This window comes from Ovis aries, chromosome 4 (assembly GCF_016772045.2).
Source record: "Ovis aries strain OAR_USU_Benz2616 breed Rambouillet chromosome 4, ARS-UI_Ramb_v3.0, whole genome shotgun sequence".
NCBI lineage: Eukaryota > Metazoa > Chordata > Mammalia > Artiodactyla > Bovidae > Ovis > Ovis aries.
In genome coordinates, this window is record NC_056057.1 from 109,041,507 (window position 1) to 109,063,094 (window position 21,588).

The 21,588-nt window shown below is 39.0% G+C and overlaps 1 protein-coding gene across 6 annotated transcripts in view; it reads right to left on the bottom strand.

The window, feature by feature from the left end:
- Positions 1–21,588, bottom strand: part of TPK1 (thiamin pyrophosphokinase 1) — a 392,694-nt gene that overhangs the window by 170,496 nt on the left and 200,610 nt on the right. For all 6 annotated transcript variants that reach the window (XM_012177322.4, XM_004008152.5, XM_027968907.2 and 3 more), the window contains one exon: positions 20,493–20,588. In XM_012177322.4, coding sequence (XP_012032712.3) covers positions 20,493–20,588 — 96 coding nt within the window. The remainder of the gene's footprint in view (positions 1–20,492; positions 20,589–21,588) is intronic.

The following is a 21,588-nucleotide window of genomic DNA, read 5'->3' on the forward strand; positions in this document are numbered from 1 at the left end:
CTTCCCTAAAATGGGGAAGGAAATAATCACCCAAGTCCAAGAAACACAGAGAGTCCCAAATAGGATAAACCCAAGGCGAAACACCCCAAGACACATATTAATCAAATTAACAAAGATCAAACACAAAGAACAAATATTAAAAGCAGCAAGGGAAAACAACAAATAACACACAAGGGGATTCCCATAAGGATAACAGCTGATCTGTCAATAGAAACTCTTCAGGCCAGGAGGGAATGGCAAGACATACTTAAAGTGATGAAAGACAATAACCTACAGCCCAGATTACTGTACCCAGCAAGGATCTCATTCAAATACCAAGGAGAAATCAAAAGCTTTACAGACAAGCAAAAGCTGACAGAATTCAGCACCACCAAACCAGCTCTCCAACAAATTCTAAAGGATATCCTCTAGACAGGAAACACGAAAGGGTGTATAAACCCGAACCCAAAACAATAAAGTAAATGGCAACGGGATCATACTTATCAATAATTACCTTAAACGTAAATGGGTTGAACGCCCCAACCAAAAGACAAAGACTGGCCGAATGGATACAAAAACAAGACCCCTCTATATGCTGCTTACAAGAGACCCACCTCAAAACAAGGGACACATACAGACTGAAAGTGAAGGGCTGGAAAAAGATATACCACGCGAATAGAGACCAAAAGAAAGCAGGAGTGGCAATACTCATATCTGATAAAATAGACTTTAAAACAAAGGCTGTGAAAAGAGACAAAGAAGGCCACTACATAATGATCAAAGGAACAATCCAAGAAGAAGATATAACAATTATAAATATATATGCACCCAATATAGGAGCACCGCAATATGTAAGACAAATGCTAACAAGTATGAAAGGGGAAATCAACAATAACACAATAATAGTGGGAGACTTTAATACCCCACTCACACCTATGGACAGATCAACTAAACAGAAAATTAACAAAGAAACGCAAACTTTAAATGATACATTAGATCAGTTAGACCTAATTGATATCTATAGGACATTTCACCCCAAAACAACGAATTTCACCTTTTTTCAAGTGCTCATGGAACCTTCTCCAGGATAGATCACATCCTGGGCCATAAATCTAAACTTGATAAATTCAAAAAATCGAAATCATTCCAAACATCTTTTCTGACCATAATGCATTAAGATTAGATCTCAATTACAGGAGAAAAACTATTAAAAATTCCAACATATGGAGGTTGAACAACACACTTCTGAATAACCAACAAATCACAGAAGAAATCAAAATATGCATAGAAACTAATGAAAATGAAAACACAACAACCCAAAACCTATGGGACACTATAAAAGCAGTGCTAAGAGGAAAGTTCATAGCAATACAGGCATACCTCAAGAAACAAGAAAAAGTCAAATAAATAACCTAACTCTACAACTAAAGCAACTAGAAAAGGAAGAGTTGGAGAACCCCAGAGTGAGTAGAAGGAAAGAAATCTTAAAAATTAGGGCAGAAATAAATGCAAAAGAAACAAAAGAGACCATAGCAAAAATCAACAAAGCCAAAAGCTGGTTCTTTGAAAGGATAAATAAAATTGACAAACCATTAGCCAGACTCATCAAGAAGCAAAGAGAGAAAAATCAAATCAATAAAATTAGAAATGAAAATGGAGAGATCACAACAGACAACACAGAAATACAAAGGATCATAAGAGACTACTATCAGCAGTTGTATGCCAATAAAATGGACAACGTGGAAGAAATGGACAAATTCTTAGAAAAGTACAATTTTCCAAAACTGAACCAGGAAGAAATCGAAAATCTTAACAGACCCATCACAAGCACGGAAATTGATACTGTAATCAGAAATCTTCCAGCAAACAAAAGCCCAGGTCCAGATGGCTTCACAGCTGAATTCTACCAAAATTTCGAGAAGAGCTAACACCTATCCTCCTCAAACTCTTCCAGAAAATTGCAGAGGAAGGTAAACTTCCAAACTCATTCTATGAGGCCACCATCACCCTAATCCCAAAACCTGACAAAGATGTCACAAAAAAGAAAACTACAGGCCAATATCTCTGATGAACATAGATGCAAAAATCCTCAACAAAATTCTAGCAATCAGAATCCAACAACACATTAAAAAGATCATACACCATGAACAAGTGGGCTTTATCCCAGGGATGCAAGGATTCTTCAATATCCGCAAATCAATCAATGTAATTCACCACATTAACAAATTGAAAAATAAAAACCATATGGTTATCTCAATAGATGCAGAGAAGGCCTTTGACAAAATTCAACATCCATTTATGATAAAAACTCTCCAGAAAGCAGGAATAGAAGGAACATACCTCAACATAATAAAAGCTATCTATGACAAACCCACAGCAAACATTATCCTCAGTGGTGAAAAATTGAAAGCATTTCCCTAAAGTCAGGAACAAGACAAGGGTGTCCACTTTCACCGCTACTATTCAACATAGTTCTGGAAGTTTTGGCCACAGCAATCAGAGCAGAAAAAGAAATAAAAGGAATCCAAATTGGAAAAGAAGAAGTAAAACTCTCACTGTTTGCAGATGACATGATCCTCTACATGGAAAACCCTAAAGACTCCACCAGAAAATTACTAGAGCTCATCAATGAATATAGTAAAGTTGCAGGATATAAAATCAACACACAGAAATCCCTTGCATTCCTATACACGAATAATGAGAAAGTAGAAAAAGAAATTAAGGAAACAATTCCATTCACCATTGCAACGAAAAGAATAAAATACTTAGGAATATATCTACCTAAAGAAACTAAAGACCTATATATAGAAAACTATAAAACACTGATGAAAGAAATCAAAGAGGACACTAATAGATGGAGAAATATACCATGTTCATGGATTGGAAGAATCAATATAGTGAAAATGAGTATACTAACCAAAGCAATTTACAAATTCAATGCAATCCCTATCAAGCTACCAGCCTAGTTTTCACAGAACTAGAACAAATAATTTCAAGATTTGTATGGAAATACAAAAAACCTCGAATAGCCAAAGCAATCTTGAGAAAGAAGAATGGAACTGGAGGAATCAACTTGCCTGACTTCAGGCTCTACTACAAAGCCACAGTCATCAAGACAGTATGGTACTGGCACAAAGACAGACATATAGATCAATGGAACAAAATAGAAAGCCCAGAGATAAATCCACACACATATGGACACCTTATCTTTGACAAAGGAGGCAAGAATATACAATGGAGTAAAGACAATCTCTTTAACAAGTGGTGCTGGGAAAACTGGTCAACCACTTGTAAAAGAATGAAACTAGATCACTTTCTAACACCACACACAAAAATAAACTCAAAATGGATTAAAGATCTAAATGTAAGATCAGAAACTATAAAACTCCTAGAGGAGAACATAGGCAAAACACTCTCAGACATAAATCACAGCAGGATCCTCTATGATCCACCTCCCAGAATTCTGGAAATAAAAGCAAAAATAAACAAATGGGATCTAATTAAAATTAAAAGCTTCTGCACAACAAAGGAAAATATAAGCAAGGTGAAAAGACAGCCTTCTGAATGGGAGAAAATAATAGCAAATGAAGCAACTGACAAACAACTAATCTCAAAAATATACAAGCAACTTATGCAGCTCAACTCCAGAAAAATAAACGACCCAATCAAAAATGGGCCAAAGAACTAAATAGACATTTCTCCAAAGAAGACATACGGATGGCTAACAAACACATGAAAAGATGCTCAACATCACTCATTATTAGAGAAATGCAAATCAAAACCACAATGAGGTACCACTTCACACTAGTCAGAATGGCTGCGATCCAAAAATCTGCAAGCAATAAATGCTGGCGAGGGTGTGGAGAAAAGGGAACCCTCCTACACTGTTGGTGGGAATGCAAACTAGTACAGCCACTATGGAGAACAGTGTGGAGATTCCTTAAAAATTGCAAATAGAACTACCTTATGACCCAGCAATCCCACTTCTGGGCATACACACCGAGGAAACCAGAATTGAAAGAGACACATGTACCCCAATGTTCATCGCAGCACTGTTTATAATAGCCAGGACATGGAAACAACCTAGATGTCCATCAGCAGATGAATGGATAAGAAAGCTGTGGTACATATACACAATGGAGTATTACTCAGCCGTTAAAAAGAATTCATTTGAATCAGTTCTGATGAGATGGATGAAACTGGAGCCGATTATACAGAGTGAAGTAAGCCAGAAAGAAAAACACCAATACAGTATACTAACACATATATATGGAATTTAGGAAGATGGCAATGACGACCCTGTATGCAAGACAGGGAAAGAGACACAGATGTGTATAACGGACTTTTGGACTCAGAGGGAGAGGGAGAGGGTGGGATGATTTGGGAGAATGACATTCTAACATGTATACTATCATGTGAATTGAATCACCAGTCTATGTCTGACGCAGGATGCAGCATGCTTGGGGCTGGTGCATGGGGATGACCCAGAAAGATGTTATGGGGAGGGAGGTGGGAGGGGGGTTCATGTTTGGGAATGCATGTAAGAATTAAAGATTTTAAAATTTAAAAAATAAAAAACTAAAAAAAAAAAATTTTTTTTAAATAAAAGAAAAAATAAAATATAAAAAAAAAATGAAAAAAATAAATTGTATTACAATGTCTCATTCAAAATTTTCTAACAGGTTAACATTACCCATAGATCAAAATTCACATTTTTTATCTAGAGATTAAAGATCCTTCCTTTGTGACCCCAAACAATCTTTTTAGCACTGATGCTCACTTCTTCTTAGAATTCTTGCTGCATACCAGTTTTCCTTGCTTTCCCTCAGGCTGCTATTTGAAATCCTTGATAACACTTAATTTCAGCTGCCCTGGTCGTGACAGAGAATAGGACAACGACTGAGTTCATGCCCAAGATAATGAAATGCTTTTTTGATGTACCCTGGGCTTTGAATTTTTTAGTTAAACATTTCACGCCTGGTTGTAGTAACAGTGTTACCTTTCATTACAGATCTATCATGAATACTAATATTTCCTTGATTACTTGGCCTGTAGGTTCTCAAACCATATCAGTGAGGATATGGTTTCCCTGGGGAAAGAACATATTTTTCCAAGTAAACAAAAAGCACAATTGTTAAATGTGGAAATGTGTTATTTTTTCTTCTATATAAATACACAGGGATGGCAAGAGCATTTTTGCATGTATTTACATTTCTCTGTATCAGAAAGTGAATGCCAAGGAGAGCTGAATAGAAAAAATTAAACACATACTTGTGTGTGTGTGTGTGTTTTACATAATTTTATTTTACTATCTCTGCTGAAAATTAAATTCTTTGAAAAGTCAGGAACATATATATAAGTAAAAATTACATAAAATCATGGTCTGTATAAATAACATGGATAAGTCTACTAGAGGTCATTATTGTCTCCAAACTTCTCATGTCATCTGAGGTCTTGGGAAATGGAAAGATGTATCATTTGTGGTTTAGAAAACCCAAAATACCTAGCATAGCATCTTCAACACAGTTGGTATTTAGTGCAAAATGAAAACTCAAAGTATGATTTGTATCATATTCAGGAACCACTAGCTTTGGAAGTAGAGTTTGAAAGCATCTTCCAGTTTGGGTAAATGTCATCCACTGAAGTTAACTGACTGCTTGGTAGATGAATGAAAAAATTCACATCTGCTTTCCTGCCCATTCTACTGAAAAAGCACCAGATATTTTCACCCTGGCCAAAATTTCTATAACATACATGATGTCCTACTAAAGCTGAGCATTGAGAGAGTGCCAAGCAGTCATTCTTCCCACTCGTTGGAATGTGGGTTTCGAGGCACCAGAACGTGGAACCCACATCTTCTTTCTCTCATCCCCTTTCACCCTCTTTCTCTCATCCCCTTCCATCCTCTTTCTCTCATCCCCTTCCATTCCCACCACTGAGCAAGCTGAAAACAATTTTCAAAACCTCTGCTCTATTCCCAGATTAGTATTTCTGTACTTGTGATTAGTTTTAAAAGCGATTATCCTATCTTGCATCATCATGATTTGCTTTCTATACTACAAACAATAGTTCTTGCTTTGGCTTCAGCCATAAAACAAGTCTTAGCTGCATATTCTTGTCTAAAATGATAAATGAAACTCATGGCTCCCATGTCTGGATGGATTAGGTTCGGCTATTCGTAGCACTTCGGGTGCATTATTTTCCCAAAGTTTAGTGGCATAAAACGCTCTTCATTTTTTATTGACCAGTTAATAATAGGTGGCTATCAGGCTTGCTGCAGTGCAATCCTTAGATTTTGCAATCTGGTGCAATATAAATAGTTTATGTTAATTACCCCCTTCCCACCTTCTGGGAGAATAGAGACATTTTGATTGCAAATTTTGCACTTGGTCATTAACACTCTGGTTTCTAGATTATGCATTGGACCATTTTATAATGCCAAATGAAAATGTTAAAACTGTTAACTGCAGTGACATTAATTACTTAAAGCTTATTTCTTGCAATGTAGTGCGTTTCCTTCAGCTAATACATGTATACAAAATAGCTGATCACCTCATCATCACCAGGTTTACGTTTAGTTTTAAGCGAGGTCATTTGCTATTTTGCTAACTGTATTCCATCTCCATAAGCATCATAGTAAACTGAATGCCATCTGGGAGAATATATTTGTTTAATGATAAGTTCCTCTTTCTGAAATAATTTCCTTCATTTATACAGATGTTTTGAAAAAAGCCAAAATCTATAGGGTCAATTTTATAGTCAACTAAAATCTCTAGTAGAAATGGATGAAGAAATAGAATTAAAATGTAATCAGTGAACTCTGAATTCAGATAGTCTTATTTCTACTGTGCTTCAACTATTTTGACACAGCTGTTCCTACTGCAAAGTACACATAGTCACATACATATTGACAGGGTAAGGCTCCTAGTGGACACAGAAGAGATGCTGATATTACCTTATTTCTATGCCATCTATCTCTTAAGGTCCAGCATGCTGGCCATGGAATGCTAAGCAGAACTTCTGGGAAAAGAGACAGTCATGGAAACAAAGACATTTTTCACTTTCAGCTGCAAAGAGAGTGAATAGTGAGTGAATGCTATGGGATTCCACCTGCTCTGATTTAAATGGAACTTTCCGAGATAACCAGGCTCATCACCTAACACAAAGAAGGTATCACTATGTATATATCTCTTCTCCTGATTACTTGCTAAACTACCACCGAAAAATGTATCAATCTGATGTGCATATCCCTGTGACATGCAGTTCACGTCATTTCAGTTCTTCATTCATGACTTAAACTATAGCACATCATTTCTTAAACATGAATGTCACAGGGTTTTTAAGTAGCCTACTATAAATATTTACCCTAACATTTAAAAAATCTAACATGAAACAAGTTATTCTTCTGTTTGGGCAGGCAATCTTCAGTTGGTTAGATGAAAGGCTAAACTAAGGTTTTTGGGGACTGCCTACTGCTTCCTCTCTATCATTCCCTACTATCATCCCAGTACCCTGTTCTCCCTCCCACTGCTGTCTTTTTTCATTTTAGCCCTAAGCATAAAGTTAGAAATAAAAATTTGTTTACTAAAATTTGAAATAATCTTTTGCTGTTAAACCAAGACAAACTCTATATGTCTAGTCTGTAGCCTCAAACAAATGAATTTATTGCTTAAAAAATGTAGATACTATCATTATGGACAATCGTAATTATGAGGTAAGCACTACTACATATGATACATCTGGAAAACAGGTACATAGAAAAAGAAGAAATTTTATAATCTACTAAGCAATTTCAGGATGTTCTATTATAAGTACATGAATCTTCCAGAAGATTAACATAAGACATAGTTTCCTCCTCCATCTGCAGTTTCTGCGTCTCCACGATGCTGCTGCTGCTAAGTCGCTTCAATCGTGTCTGACTGTGCAACCCCGGAGACGGCAGCCCACCAGGCTCCCCCGTCCCTGGGATTCTCCAGGCAAGAACACTGAAGTGGATTGCCATTTCCTTCTCCAATGCATGAAAGTGAAAAGTGAAAGTGGAGTCGCTCAGTCGTTTCCGACTCTTAGCGACCCCATGGACTGCAGCCCACCAGGCTCCTCTGTCCATGGGATTTTCCAGGCAAGAGTACTGGGGTGGGGTGCCATTGCCTTCTCCGCCACGATGCAGTAACTAAATAAAATAGTCCTTTTCACATTAGGTCAGTGTTCTCCTGCAAAGGAGCACCACACCAACCATATGTGCAATTCTCTGCGTTAATAAGAAATTTTATCTGGTAACTGAGTCATTCAGCTGAGAGTCCTGGTAAGCAGATAAACTTAACCCTTGTCCTGGGGCCCATAAAAGCACACCTTTCCTCTGGCAGGGATGAATTAGGCTGCCACAGCCTTGAGGGCAGTTAGCTTTTTATATCCATCACAGCATCTCCTGAGTCACTCCAAAGCATGGGGAATATCTATTTTCTCTTGTTGCACAGCACTATAAAAAAGATTGCTGGTCTCTGAGAAGAAAGAAAAAACAGAGATGTGAATTTCTCTTTTGAAGGCTTTTCCAAAATGATCTAGGAAACAGCCTGCTAGTTCACACAATGCACAGAATTTTTCTTCTCCTTCCTTCCTCCTGATACTTAGCTTGCACCTCATTTGTTCCAGAACCTGAACATGTAAGTAGTTTGTCACTTGACAAAGATAGCAATTCTGGTAATACAGTAAAAATTAAAAGGGGGTCTGTGTAGGCATACTGATGTATAGTTGAATGTGCATTTGTGTGTGTGTGTGTGTGAGAGAGACATGTTGCTTTTTTAGAACTTCACAAAAATTACCAATTAAGCTTACAACATCCCTTTGGGGTAGATAAGCACAGGCACAAAGGTAGAAAAACGTGTTATGAGAGTCTTACAATGCCTCAGCTACAGAACTGATGCTGAAATTGTACGGTATTGCTTTCTATATCAATTCAAGGAATTTGGCAAGATTTATCCTTGTCAAGTTCACAATGGCCATGGCTTATGAGACAATTTCTATGTATTCTCATTTGTCAGCTCTCAACTTTCTCAAGAAACTTAAGCTTAGAAAAAGAAACAGGTCCCAGAAGTAAGATATCAATTAATGAAATGAAAAGAAGATACCATTTGTACTGTTTTTACCCAGAAAGATGTTATGGGGAGGGAGGTGGGAGGGGGGTTCATGTTTGGGAATGCATGTAAGAATTAAAGATTTTAAAATTAAAAAAAATAAATAAATAAATAAAAACACACAACACACATCCCCTTTCCCTGCCCCATACAGTGAAGAGAAAAGCTGGATGTGTGTGTATGACCAAGCAACAGTGGACATCTCCATGCACTGGCCAAAATAAAAGCGTGTTCAATTACAAAGGAACAAGAGCTAGGGCAGGAGAGTAAGTTTTGTTAATGTCAAAGCAGATTACTAAATAAAGTTTACCAACATTTGATATAAAGGGTGTTCTTACATATATGTATATATTCATTTAATGAATATTTATGGAAGGCCAGGAATTGCTTTAGATGATGGCAATACAGCGGAGAACAAACAAGCACAATTCCCTGCCTACACAAACTTTACATTCCAGCCAGTGAATACAGAAGCAACCATTCTAAACATGTCTGATGGTGACAAGTGGAATGCAGAAATTCAGCAGGAAAGGGGAAAGGGCTGCTGAACCTGGAGATGGAAGAAGAGGAGGGATGGGGCGGAGCGGATGGAAACTATTTAAATCAGGTGGTCATATCAGGGTTTATCGGTATTAGGTATAATTTCATTAGAAAAAAATTCTTATTCCATTTTCTCAAATGTAAATTTAAAGGTGAACCAAAGGGACTTCCCTGGTGGTCCAGTGATTGAGAGTCTGCCTGCCAAAGCATGCTCGATCTGTGATCTAGGAAGATCCCACATGCTGCGGAGCAACTAAACCCGTTTGCAGTAACCACTGAGCATTTGCTCCAGAGCTGGAAGCTGCAACTACCGAAGCCCCCGCACCTAGTGCCTATGCTCTGCAGTAAGAGAATCCACCACAATGAGAAGCCCATGTGCCACAAACAGAGCAGCCCCCACTCGCCACTAGAAAAGGCCTGCACCCAGCGAGGAAGACCCAGCACAACCAAATAAGTGAATTGTTGTTGTTCAGTCACTAAACCATGTCCAGCTCTTTGTGACCCCACGAACTGCAGCACACCAGACTTCCTTGTCCTTCACCATCTCCCACCTTCACCATCAACTCTGCTCAAACTCATGTCCCTTGAGTCAATGATGCCATCCAACCATCACATCCTCTGTCTCCCCCTTCTCTTCCTGCACTCAGTCTTTCCCAGCATCAGGGTCTTTTTCAATGAGCTGGCTCTTTGCATCAGGTGGCCAAAGTATTGGAGCTTCATCACTAGTTCTTCCAATGAATATTCAGGACTGATTTCCTTTAGGATAGACTGGTTTGATCTCCTTGCTGTCCAAAGGAGTCTCAAGAGTTTTCTCCAGTACCACCAATCAAAAGTGTCAGTTCTTCAGTGGTCAACTTTCTTCATGGCCCAACTCTCACATCTGTACATGACTACTGGAAAAACCATAGCTTTGATGATATGAATCTTTGCCAGCAAACTGATGTCTCTATACATTAAAAAATATTGTCTAGGTTTCAAGTAAATAAACAAATAAAAATTAAATAAGTAAAAGGTGAAGTAGAGAAGAGTTCTATATAAAACAAATCTGCTTTTTAAAAAGCTGGAACTATCCTGAAGAGGCAAGCCACAGCAACTATGACAGTCCGAATTAGTATATGGTGACGGATCTATCTGTTTCCTTTATTAGAATGGAGACTATTTGAGGCCATTGGTTTGGCCACCAAATCATAGCATACTGACCTGGCTATAGGTACTACATCAAAGTTCGTTAAGCTTATTAGCAGAAGATCCCCAGGAGCTTCCATAGTACATTTAAGGGAAGGAAGTCTACCTTTGGAACTCTGAAGCCAACTTTTGACATATGTTGGGTAATAATGCCCCTTAGTGACCGCACAGTGAGCACAAACCACATGCAAGCTGGCAGAAGCTAGAGCACGCCAGCCCTCTTCTCTCTCCATCGAGGCGTGAGGCCAAGGGTGATTAGCGGAGCTGTGCAATCGTCCTGCTGGCGGATTCCACCACCTAACAGACAGACCCCATTCTCACTGGTTCCCCAGGAATACCGAAGGCTGAAAACCTCCCCTGGAAAACACAGCAACTTGTGAGGAGCCCTCTCACAGATGTGAGAGTTGGGCCATAAAGAAAGTTGACCACTGAAGAACTGACGCTTTTGATTTGTGGTACTGGAGAAAACTCTTGAGACTCCTTTGGACAGCAAGGAGATCAAACCAGTCTATCCTAAACGAAATCAGTCCTGAATATTCATTCATGTCTTATAGTGCAAGAAATCTCATAAAATTAGAGTGTGTCCAAAAGAAACAATGCTAGGATGTTAGCTAGACTTACTGTGATGATTTCACAATTTATACAAATATCAAATCATTATGTTGTACACATGAAACATAATGTTATACCTCAATTTTTTAAAAAACTTTCATTTGAAAAAAAAAAAAGGAAATGATGAGTCGATGAACCAGAGCTATAAACTTAGTCTGATTGCTAAAAATATTATCTAATTTTAATATCATATTGCTCCATGAAACTTATTATAAAATCAAAAGATTAACCATGCATATATTCTATAAACAATCTTATTATATGTATTTTAACTTTTATAAAATAGATGAAAGTATATATTTTATAAGATAAACATCATTATATATAACTCTGTGCATGCATGCATATTCCTTTGCTTCAGTCATGTCCAATTCTTTGTGAACACATGGCCCTCCAGGTTCCTCTGTGTGTGGGATTTTCCAAGCAAGAATACTGCAGTGGGTTGCCATTTCCTTCTCCAGGGGATTTTCCCGATCCAGGGATCAAACCCACGTCTCCTACACTGGCTGGCAGATTCTTGACCACTGAGTCACCTGGGAAGCCCCATATATAACTATTACATATAAACTATATTTTACTAAATTAAATATTTATAAAATATATTTTAGAGTATTTTATATTTACATAAAAATTTATATTTATATTCTATAAATATATTACATAAAATATGCCCTATTATATAAAATATTATAAAAGCAAAGAGTTGGACACGACTGACTGAACTGAACTGATAAAAGGTCTCAAGAGCTAAGGTGCACAATGATACATGACTGTTAATACCATCACTGCTGCTGTTATATTTTTATGAAGGGCTTTATATGTGGCTGACATTGCAGTAAGTGCTTTGCCTCATAACTCCCTGGTATGTGCAGATTATTATTCTGACTTCACAGATGAGAGAGTTGAGTCTTCAAGAACCAGTCATGCAGCGGAAAGAAAGTCAGCCTACCCCAAGCATCAGAGATAACCTTTAATTACAGTGTGTTGGAGACCAATACTTTTCATAATAAACATATTCAATCTTTACAACTGGTACAGATAAGAAGCAATGTAAAGAATCTGGACACGTGTCACGGGAGAATTAGTAGGAACTGCTACTGAGAAGATTCTTTCAGAAGATACATGCCAGCTAAGGTTTGCCAGGGTGTCCTTTGGAATCTGCCTTGATGTTACTGGAAATAAATTTATTCACTGAACAAGTATTTATTGAATAAGTAACTAGGAGAAAAGATTTAAAGCAGATATCCATTTAAAACAGAGGCTATAAATTTCAGTAAGGGAATGGAGTGAATGGGACAAACAGAAGACTAGTCAAATACCCCAGGTAAGAAATGATAAAGGTCTGAACTGAGACAGGAGCAGCAAGACTGGAAGGAATAAAGTGGGCACAGGAGATATCTGTAGGATTATAGCAACTGCAACTAGCCATTGAGGGATGGCAAAAGGATAGTAAAATATAAGGTTACTCTCAGGTTTCTGCCAGGCGGATGGATGGCAGTGCCATTGAATGAGACAGAAAATAAAGAAAGAGAAAATGAGATTTTGTGAGAAAGATGATGAATTTTGGTTTACACTGAAATGAAGTTCCTCTGGCCTTCCAGTTAGTGGTTAGAAATAGGGCTTTGAAGTTCAGGATTAGAGACATAAGTTAGAGCGTTAATGGCACAGAATGATAACTGAGGCCCAGGGAGACAAGATAGAAGAAAAAGGCAGGTGTGACAGCAGATCAACATAAGAAGAGCGGGGAGAAAACGCAGGTGGTGAGGAAGACCACGCGCCTGTGATGGGCCAGGAGGGAACACAGGAACAAACAGGGCTACTCCGTCGAGAGTCAAGCCTGATAAAATCACATCTTTGATTGAGTCTTAATGTACTCCGGTCTCTTGGGAAAGCTGCAATGGTTGAGAGGATCTGGGTTGTCACGTAGTTTAAAAACACCAATTTCTAGCTAAGATTTTCAAGCAGGCATGGTTTTCATGCCCAATGACTGCCTAAACGGGCAGCAGACATGACTTGAAACTTTCTGAGGAAACACTTTAAAGTTGAAAGAGTCCACAGAAAGTTATTTTGATTGAAGTTCATGCCTTCCTGTTCTATTTTACTATGAGGTGTGGCATAGGAAGATAACACCATTCTCCGGTTATAGCATCTTGAAGACACTGAAATATGCTTTGAATAAACATTTTACTTTGAAATAATTTGAGATTTGGGAAAAAGTCATGAAGATAGTTCAGGTAGCAATACCAATCACCAGTTCCCACTGATGTTAACTCACTGACCAGACACATATTAAAATATCTTTTGCAGCTTGAGGTATTTCAATATACACTCACATAACAAATCACTGGCCACAGGTGTTAGTTTCTGCAAAAGTCTCCTGGTCAATGATGTGCTAACATCTTATACAAACACGCCACATCTGCCACAACTAAAACTGACACTGGGGCACCACTATTAACGATACTCTGGACTTTATTCACATTTCACCCCACTGCATTTAGCTTTCATGTCTCTCTTATCTACTCTGCTCTGAATTATCAATGATGATGTTTACTATGATACTTTAAGGCGGCATTGACTAGGTTTCTCTAATGTAAACAGTATTTATTCCTCTCTAGAAGACATTTACACACACAACAGATTTATTGTTTGGCTTCAGATAAGACTGAAATCTTGACACAGATAGTCAGCTCATCAGAGTGGACTTTACTGAAGACATCACAGTACCCTGGAAAACACTTCTCAGAGGACTATCTTACAACTATCTTCCTGTACATGTCTTATCATACTGAAAAGTAATTAGTCCAATCAGATAGAAAGAGTCAGTAGCTCAGTTGAGTCCAATTCTTTGAGACCCCATGAACTGTAGGCCACCAGTCTCCTCGGTTCAGCTCAGTTACTCAGTCGTGTACGACTCTTTGAGACCCCATGGACTGCAGCATGCCAGCCCTCCCTGTCCATCACCAACTCCCGGAGCTTGCTCAAACTCATGTCCATCGAGTCGGTGATGTCATCCAACCATCTCATCCTCTGTCGGCCCCTTCTCCTCCTGCCTTCAATCTTTCCCAGCATCAGGGTCTTTTCAAATGAGTCAGTTCTTTGCATCAGGTGGCCAAAGTACTAGAGTTTCAGCTTCAACATCAGTCCTTCCAATGAATATTCAGGACTGATTTCCTTTAGGATGGACTGGTTGGATCTCCTTGCAGTCCAGGGGACTCTCAAGAGTCTTCTCCAACACCACAGTTTAAAAGCATCAATTCTTCGGCGCTCAGCTTTCTTTATGGTCCAACTCTCACATCCATACATGACTACTGGAAAACCACAGCTTTGACTAGATAGACTTTTGTCGGCAAAATAATGTCTCTGCTTTTTAATATGCTATCTAGGTTGGTCATAGCTTTTCTTCCAAGGAGCAAGCATCTTTTAATTTCATAGCTGCAATCACCATCTGCAGTGATTCTGGCACTCCCCAAAATAAAGTCTGTCCCTGTTTCCATTGTTTCGCCATCTATTTGCCATGAAGTGATGGGGAAAAATGGACCAGTCTCCTATGTCTATGAAATTCTCCAGGTTGCCATTCCATTCTTCAGGGTATCTTCCCAACCTGGGTGGGAACCTGGTCTCCTGCACTGCAGGCAGATTCTTTACCATCTGAGCCATTCAGATATAATGAGGCAGCCAATCAGATATAGTCAGTCTTAAGTTTGATAAGTAGCAACAGTTATTTCATATGAACATTAAAAAAAAATTAGTCCATTACAAAATAATCACGTCCAATACTAACATTTAGTGGATAAAAATAGTTTAAAACTCTCCAAGATCAGCAGGTGTGATTCAGGCACCTTTCAAATGACTAGTTCTTTCCTGGATTCCTTTAAAAATAGACTATCTATCTCTCCACAGCCCTCTTGGTCTCAGAAAAGTAAGCTCCGCTGGCCTTCGAAGACACACATCCTGGGGGCTCATCTTCCAGACACAGGACCCCCATGATGGGGAGCCTGACGCCGGGCTCACAACCCTGGCTCCCTGGGGAAAACCTCTGCTAACTGTAATTAATCTCCTGTTTACAGGTCGCCCACCTGGGGGTATGAGTTTTGACTATACCAGACTCTGCCCTTCCTACCTGTCTTGTTATGTTTTCTTTCTATAGATCTTTTCTGGTAGGCGTCAAGGCTTTTCACTGATAGTTGCTCTGTAAAGAGTTGTCATTTTGATGTGGCCCACAGAGGAGGCAAGCTCAGGGTCTTTCTACTCTGTCCTCTTTGGTTAACGCTTATCTCCACAGTTTTTATGGATATTTAAGTTAGTCACTTAATACTAGTCTCTGTGTATAGAAAATTTAGGCATTTGCTCTTATTTATGTAATACTTAGGGCTTCCCTGGAAGCTCAAATGGTAAAGCATCTTCTTGCAATGCAGGAGACCTGGGTTCAATCCCTGGGTCGAGAAGATCCCCTGGGGAAGGAAATGGCAACACACTCCAGTACTCTTGCCTGGAAAATTCCATGGACAGAGGAGCCTGGTAGGCTATAGTTCATGGGGTCGCAAAAAGTACGACACGACTGAACGACTTCACTTTCACTATGTAATACTTGATTTATTCAGCATCCTGTGTCATTTAATTTAAAAGAACTTTATAAAAATAACATAGTATAAAGGGTTAAAAGGCATTGAGGTTTTAACAAATATGAGTTGAAATCTATACACTTTGAAATTAGCATCAACTTTTCTGCCTAAATTGTGTCCAATACAAAGTCTCTTTAAAATAACAGAAACTAAAGTAACTGATTCTATTGCCATGTAATTCTAGGAAATATCCCAACCTACATTTTGGGAGAACTATTATTCTTAGGGCCTTATCATTTAGATATCTTCCTGCTTCACCCTAAACAATGTATGTCTCACATGTTTTGAAACTTGGAGCAATAGCTTTTAATGTTTTCCCTTGTATTCCAGGGTTTTGATCTCAAATGTGTATCACAGCATCAAAAAATATATCTGCTCTTTGAAGATTCAGTCATATCAGATGGCATCCTGATAATGTATTATTCATAACTCAGTCACAGATAAACAATGTGGCAACATAAAAGCAAAGCATTAAAAAGCCACACGTATCACAGAAGCCTTTCACAAAGGAATAAAAGTTCAGGAGGGGCAGGTTTTATATAGGTAAATAAATAATAAATAAGGCAATGTATAGAAATCTTTTTTTAATAATTAACCTCATGTTCTAGATAGTAAACTCCTTAAGGATAAGGACAGATCCTAATCCAAATTCTACAAAGTTTTAATATGTTATATAGTATGGCTCGTCAGCATATTAAATACTACTTTAGTTCATTTATACTATAGTTGATATTTTAATATATATGCTAAGAAGATCTCACCAAATATAGACATTTGGATTACACATTCATATTTACAATTTAACAAGTGGAAAACCAGAAAAGTTTGATAATTTTCTAAGATTTATTAAGCGGGGAAGAATAAAGGAGTTTCTGCTATAGTTCATGTATATTTTAGGAAGAAATCTGTAGACGCCCTCATGGTGATCTCACTTGAGGTTAGGAGAATGTGTGGAGGGAAATCTTTCATGATTTTCCTTTCTAATGTTTTTACTCTTGCTTTTCTCCTACTATTACATGGAATCAAAGACAATGTTGTCACTCCCAGGTAAAACATAAACTCAGATGGAAGCCCACAGAGAGTCCTCAGATTTAACACATCTTTTTCAGTCTGAACAACAGCTACTTTGTATGGTTTTCACTGAGTTATGCGTTCAGTTGACCTAACCATGCTTCTAACAACAAAGTCATCACACCGTTCTCTGTCTTAAAATTCTTCAAAACCTACCCTGTTGCCTCACTGGAGTGCTAGCCATCTTTTCTGCATACTGCCGTACTTGGCCACTACCTTCTCCCCTCTGCCGTCTAACTCCTGTTTCTTTCTTATGCTTCCCTAAAAAGCCTCTCCCCTAAACGCATCATCTCCTGCTGTCCTGAGCTCCCCGAGCATCACATATGCAAAGTGCTGCCACTTGATCATGAACAAAACAGACCTGATCTCAGCTTCATGGGAAGAAAGGGCCTTAGTGAACAGAAATAATTAACAAAAGTGTTCAGGGTATCTTAACAGAGAAAAGACGGAAGCATGGCAATGTAGAGCAGCGGAGTGTAACCCAGAGCGATGGTGGGGGAACGTCCTTCAGGGACTTCCCTGGTGGTCCAGTGGCTAAGACTCTGCACTCCCAAAGCAACGGGCCCAGGTTCCATCCCTTATCAGGGGACTAGATCCCACATGCCTCAGCTGAGAGCTCACATGTCATGATGAAAACCCCACAAGTCACAGTGAAAGATTCCACACCACAACTAAGACCTGGGGCAGCCAAATAAGTCAATGAATATTTTTGAAAAGTCCTCTGTGACGACGTCAGGACTCCATCATGGCTTCGGCAAGAAAATCAAAACGTATTCAAGACATTCTAGTGGGAGGGAGCAACATATACAGAACCACCTTAAGGCAAAGGAGAAGGGGGAATCTAGAATCTTTTAGGAATAAGGAGAAAGAGGGGCTCAAGATGAGGAAGGCGAATGCCCTGGACCCAAAGCATGCTTGCCACGGAGATGCCCTGTTCCCATCCTCCCCACAAAGACCTCACTACTGAGCTGTAAGGAAGGCAGCTGGCTCTCCTTGCCTAGCAGCAATTCCTTTGTGACACACCACTGCCTGCCTCTGGGGCCACATGTTTCCCTGGCAGCCTCCAACCTAAGTACAGGGGAGCGGGAGGGTGTGGTCCTTTCTGCCCAATGCAGGAGTCCTCGAAAAGGTCCTCTTGCTCTGGGTCTCCAGTGGCTCGGCCAACATTTTGCTCAGTTTGTTTCACTGATCAGAACACCTGATTACTCTACTCTCTCCTCCCAGCCTGAGGCTCTCTCTAGATTTTGGTTGTTGAGTTTGAGACACAATGGTTTGTTCTGTGATTCAGTGACTGAATACTGTTTATAGATCCTATCAATTAGATACAATAAATGACATGCACATCACTGCCTTCCCAGCTTCCAGTGGCAGCACTGCTGTTGCTGCTGCTAAGCTGCTTCAGTTGTGTCCAACTCTGTGCGACCCCACAGATGGCAGCCCACCAGGCTCTTCCATCCCTGGGATTCTCCAGGCAAGAACACTGGCGTGGGTTGCCATTTCCTTCTCCAACGCATGAAAGTGAAAAGTGAAAGTGAAGTGTCTGACTCTTCGCAACCCCATGGATGGCAGCCCATCAGGCTCCTCCATCCATGGGATTTTCTAGGCAAGAGTGCTGGAGTGGGGTGCCATTGCCTTCTCCAGTGGGAGCACTAGGAAAACCAAAACTATTGTGAAGATTTAGAACTTTCTTCTAAGAAATTCCACATCAGCTATGTCTGGATGAAGCCGATAACTCTCAGTAGGCTGTTTCCCCTTTTCCGTAAACAAACAGATAATTACAGCAATTGACTGCTGAAGTGGCACATTTGGTACAGCTCAAGTCACCACAGGTATGAGAAAGGTTCACTCAGTTACTTGTGGTAAGTCTGTAGAGTGAGCTACTTGTCAACTAACGATGGTTACAAAAGGCTTTCCCCTTCAAAGCGAGGAAAGCATCGACTCCGCCAGCTTAGTAAATATACCTTAGAATAAATCTCCCAGAACTTCTGCGAAGGAGCAAGTTTTTATTAGGGGTGGCTCTCCACCACCTAGGCTGTCCCACCACTGTGTACCAGCTGTAGAGTTAGACTGTACGAGACTCGGCGGTTGACCCCACTCCCTACTCCGGTCCCAGACAATCAGGTAACTTTTATTATCCTGCGCTAAAACCATGTATAAGTACATGGAGAGATTTTAGGACCGAGGTCTAATGACGGTGGCAAATGACACCCCTACCCCTCAATCCCTCTGATGTGAAGGCGTAAAGAAACTGCTACAAGCAGCTACTGCAGACAGTCGGGGAGACCAGACTGAAGGCAAAGGCTACCGGGAGCCAAGACATGAAGGAAGCAGACATGAGATCTGCCCGCGCCGGGTCTGAATTGGTCCTCTCCCACGATTATTGTGGAAACCTTGAAATACTATCCTGTTGTACTTTTTGAAAACCATCCCAATGTATAGAGGTGTCCTTGAATTCTTCCTTTAAAATGACATGCTGGTGGCTTCTCTGGAAGTCCAGTGATTAAGACTTTGTGCCTCCACTGCAAGGGGCATGAGTCTGATCCCTAGTTCAGGAACTAACATCCCACATGCCACCAAAAAAAAAAAAAATTGTTTTAATAAAACAACGCATTGGATCATGCATCTCAGTTTATCTCCCTGTCCTTCCCAGGAAAATAAGTCAATTGTCTTTCAAAGCTTCAGGTTTAATTTTGTGGATCTTCACTGGATAAAGGCTATAAAAAGTTTACATATTATTTCAACAAGTGTCAAAAATACTGTAAAATATTAAAAATTACAAATGTGTACATTAGCTAAACGATGTGATTATATGATTATACACTTGGATGCTAGGTGAAAATCACTACTGAATATCTTAAAGAGTCCATGCATGCAAAGTAACAGACGCTTCTCTCATTTTTAAAAAAGGTAAATATTATTTTATTTGTTTAAATAAGAATTTGCAAGGATGGCCAAATCCAGGCCATATTTGTTGGTCTTGCCTACATACTATATAAACAAACACATACACACACAGCTGTGCAGGGTAAAAAACAACTTGGGATGGAGAGCAGCTACTTCCTTTAGGCTGAGAATGAGCTGTCAGTTTTGATTGCTATATACAAGGTCCACTTCACACATTTAGGGACCTACCACTCACTGGAAGCTTCCAAAATCTGTGACCTCTGATTCAAGTGTACATGTTAATGTTTTGGCAACTAAGTACAGATTTATTCATATACTGAAGAAACCTGACAAGGGAATCCAGATAATCAGCACAAGAGCAAATAATGATTTCAGGTGAGTAAAAATAGGATTTTTCACATCCTTGGTTTAAGATTCATAAACACCAAACAGGCATCGATCTTACCTGTAGGTCTTTTTCTTCTATCTTCCTTTGGAGCACTTCAAGGCACTTGGTAAAGTCAGTATGGTCTTGATCAGGAGTTGAGATAATTTCACAGCCCTGTGTTAAATGAGATAAAAGGCAGAAGTTAATAATGATGTCGACTGAGGAACAAGATCAAGAGCTATAAAAGAGAAAGCATCACACATATCCTATGATGCCTGTGTTATACCTTGATCATTAAAATCATTATCATTATCTTTCTTATTTCACATAACAGGACCTCTCAGCAATGATGTTAGACTACTAAAATGATGATCTGATTATGACAATCATTCTACCCAAAAAAAGTACAGCTAATACCACATTAATGGTCTTTAAAACTCACTGCTGTGATAACATTCAAGATTAACATAAGGACATTGGTATGAGTATTATAAAATACACTCACAGTGAAATGACTTGAAACTAAAATGAAACTACTTCTAATAAACGTTGAGTTTCTTTGAGCAGACTTTCTAAGTTTACTTACATGAATAGAAAAACTAATACCAGCTAAAGATGAACTGACAAACTGCATTTTAAGTAAAATCAAGTTAGCTGTCTTATAAAATTCCTTTACAATACCTTTTTTCCCCACGTAAAAAGAAGCAGGAAGAGAGATGCCTGTGTAAATACGCCTCTTGGATGATCTTTTGGACATAATGAAGTGAATTTATAAGTTCTTTGCCTCCTCTACAACAGATATTTTACCTAGTGAAAAACACTGAAATATATTTATAACTATAACGCCACAAAAGTGTCAGCTTGCTGGCACTAGTGAACTGAGATGGTTCGAGAAACAGTATTTTTGAAATGACACCATCTCCTCCAATGTCTTATAGAAGCAAAGATATGTAAAACCAGAGCACAATGAGACTTTGGACTTCTTAATTCAGGAATGAAACAATGTGAGGTCTCTGACAAACAGCTGAGTAAGGGAAAGTTAAATATAATCTAGTATATAAAGTTGCCATTCAAAGAGTTCTCAAGGATACAAAACACCCATACTGGCTCTTAAATTATTCCAAAAACCATTCTCAGTAGATTTAAAGGTTCTTCTTTAACTTCAAGGTCTCCT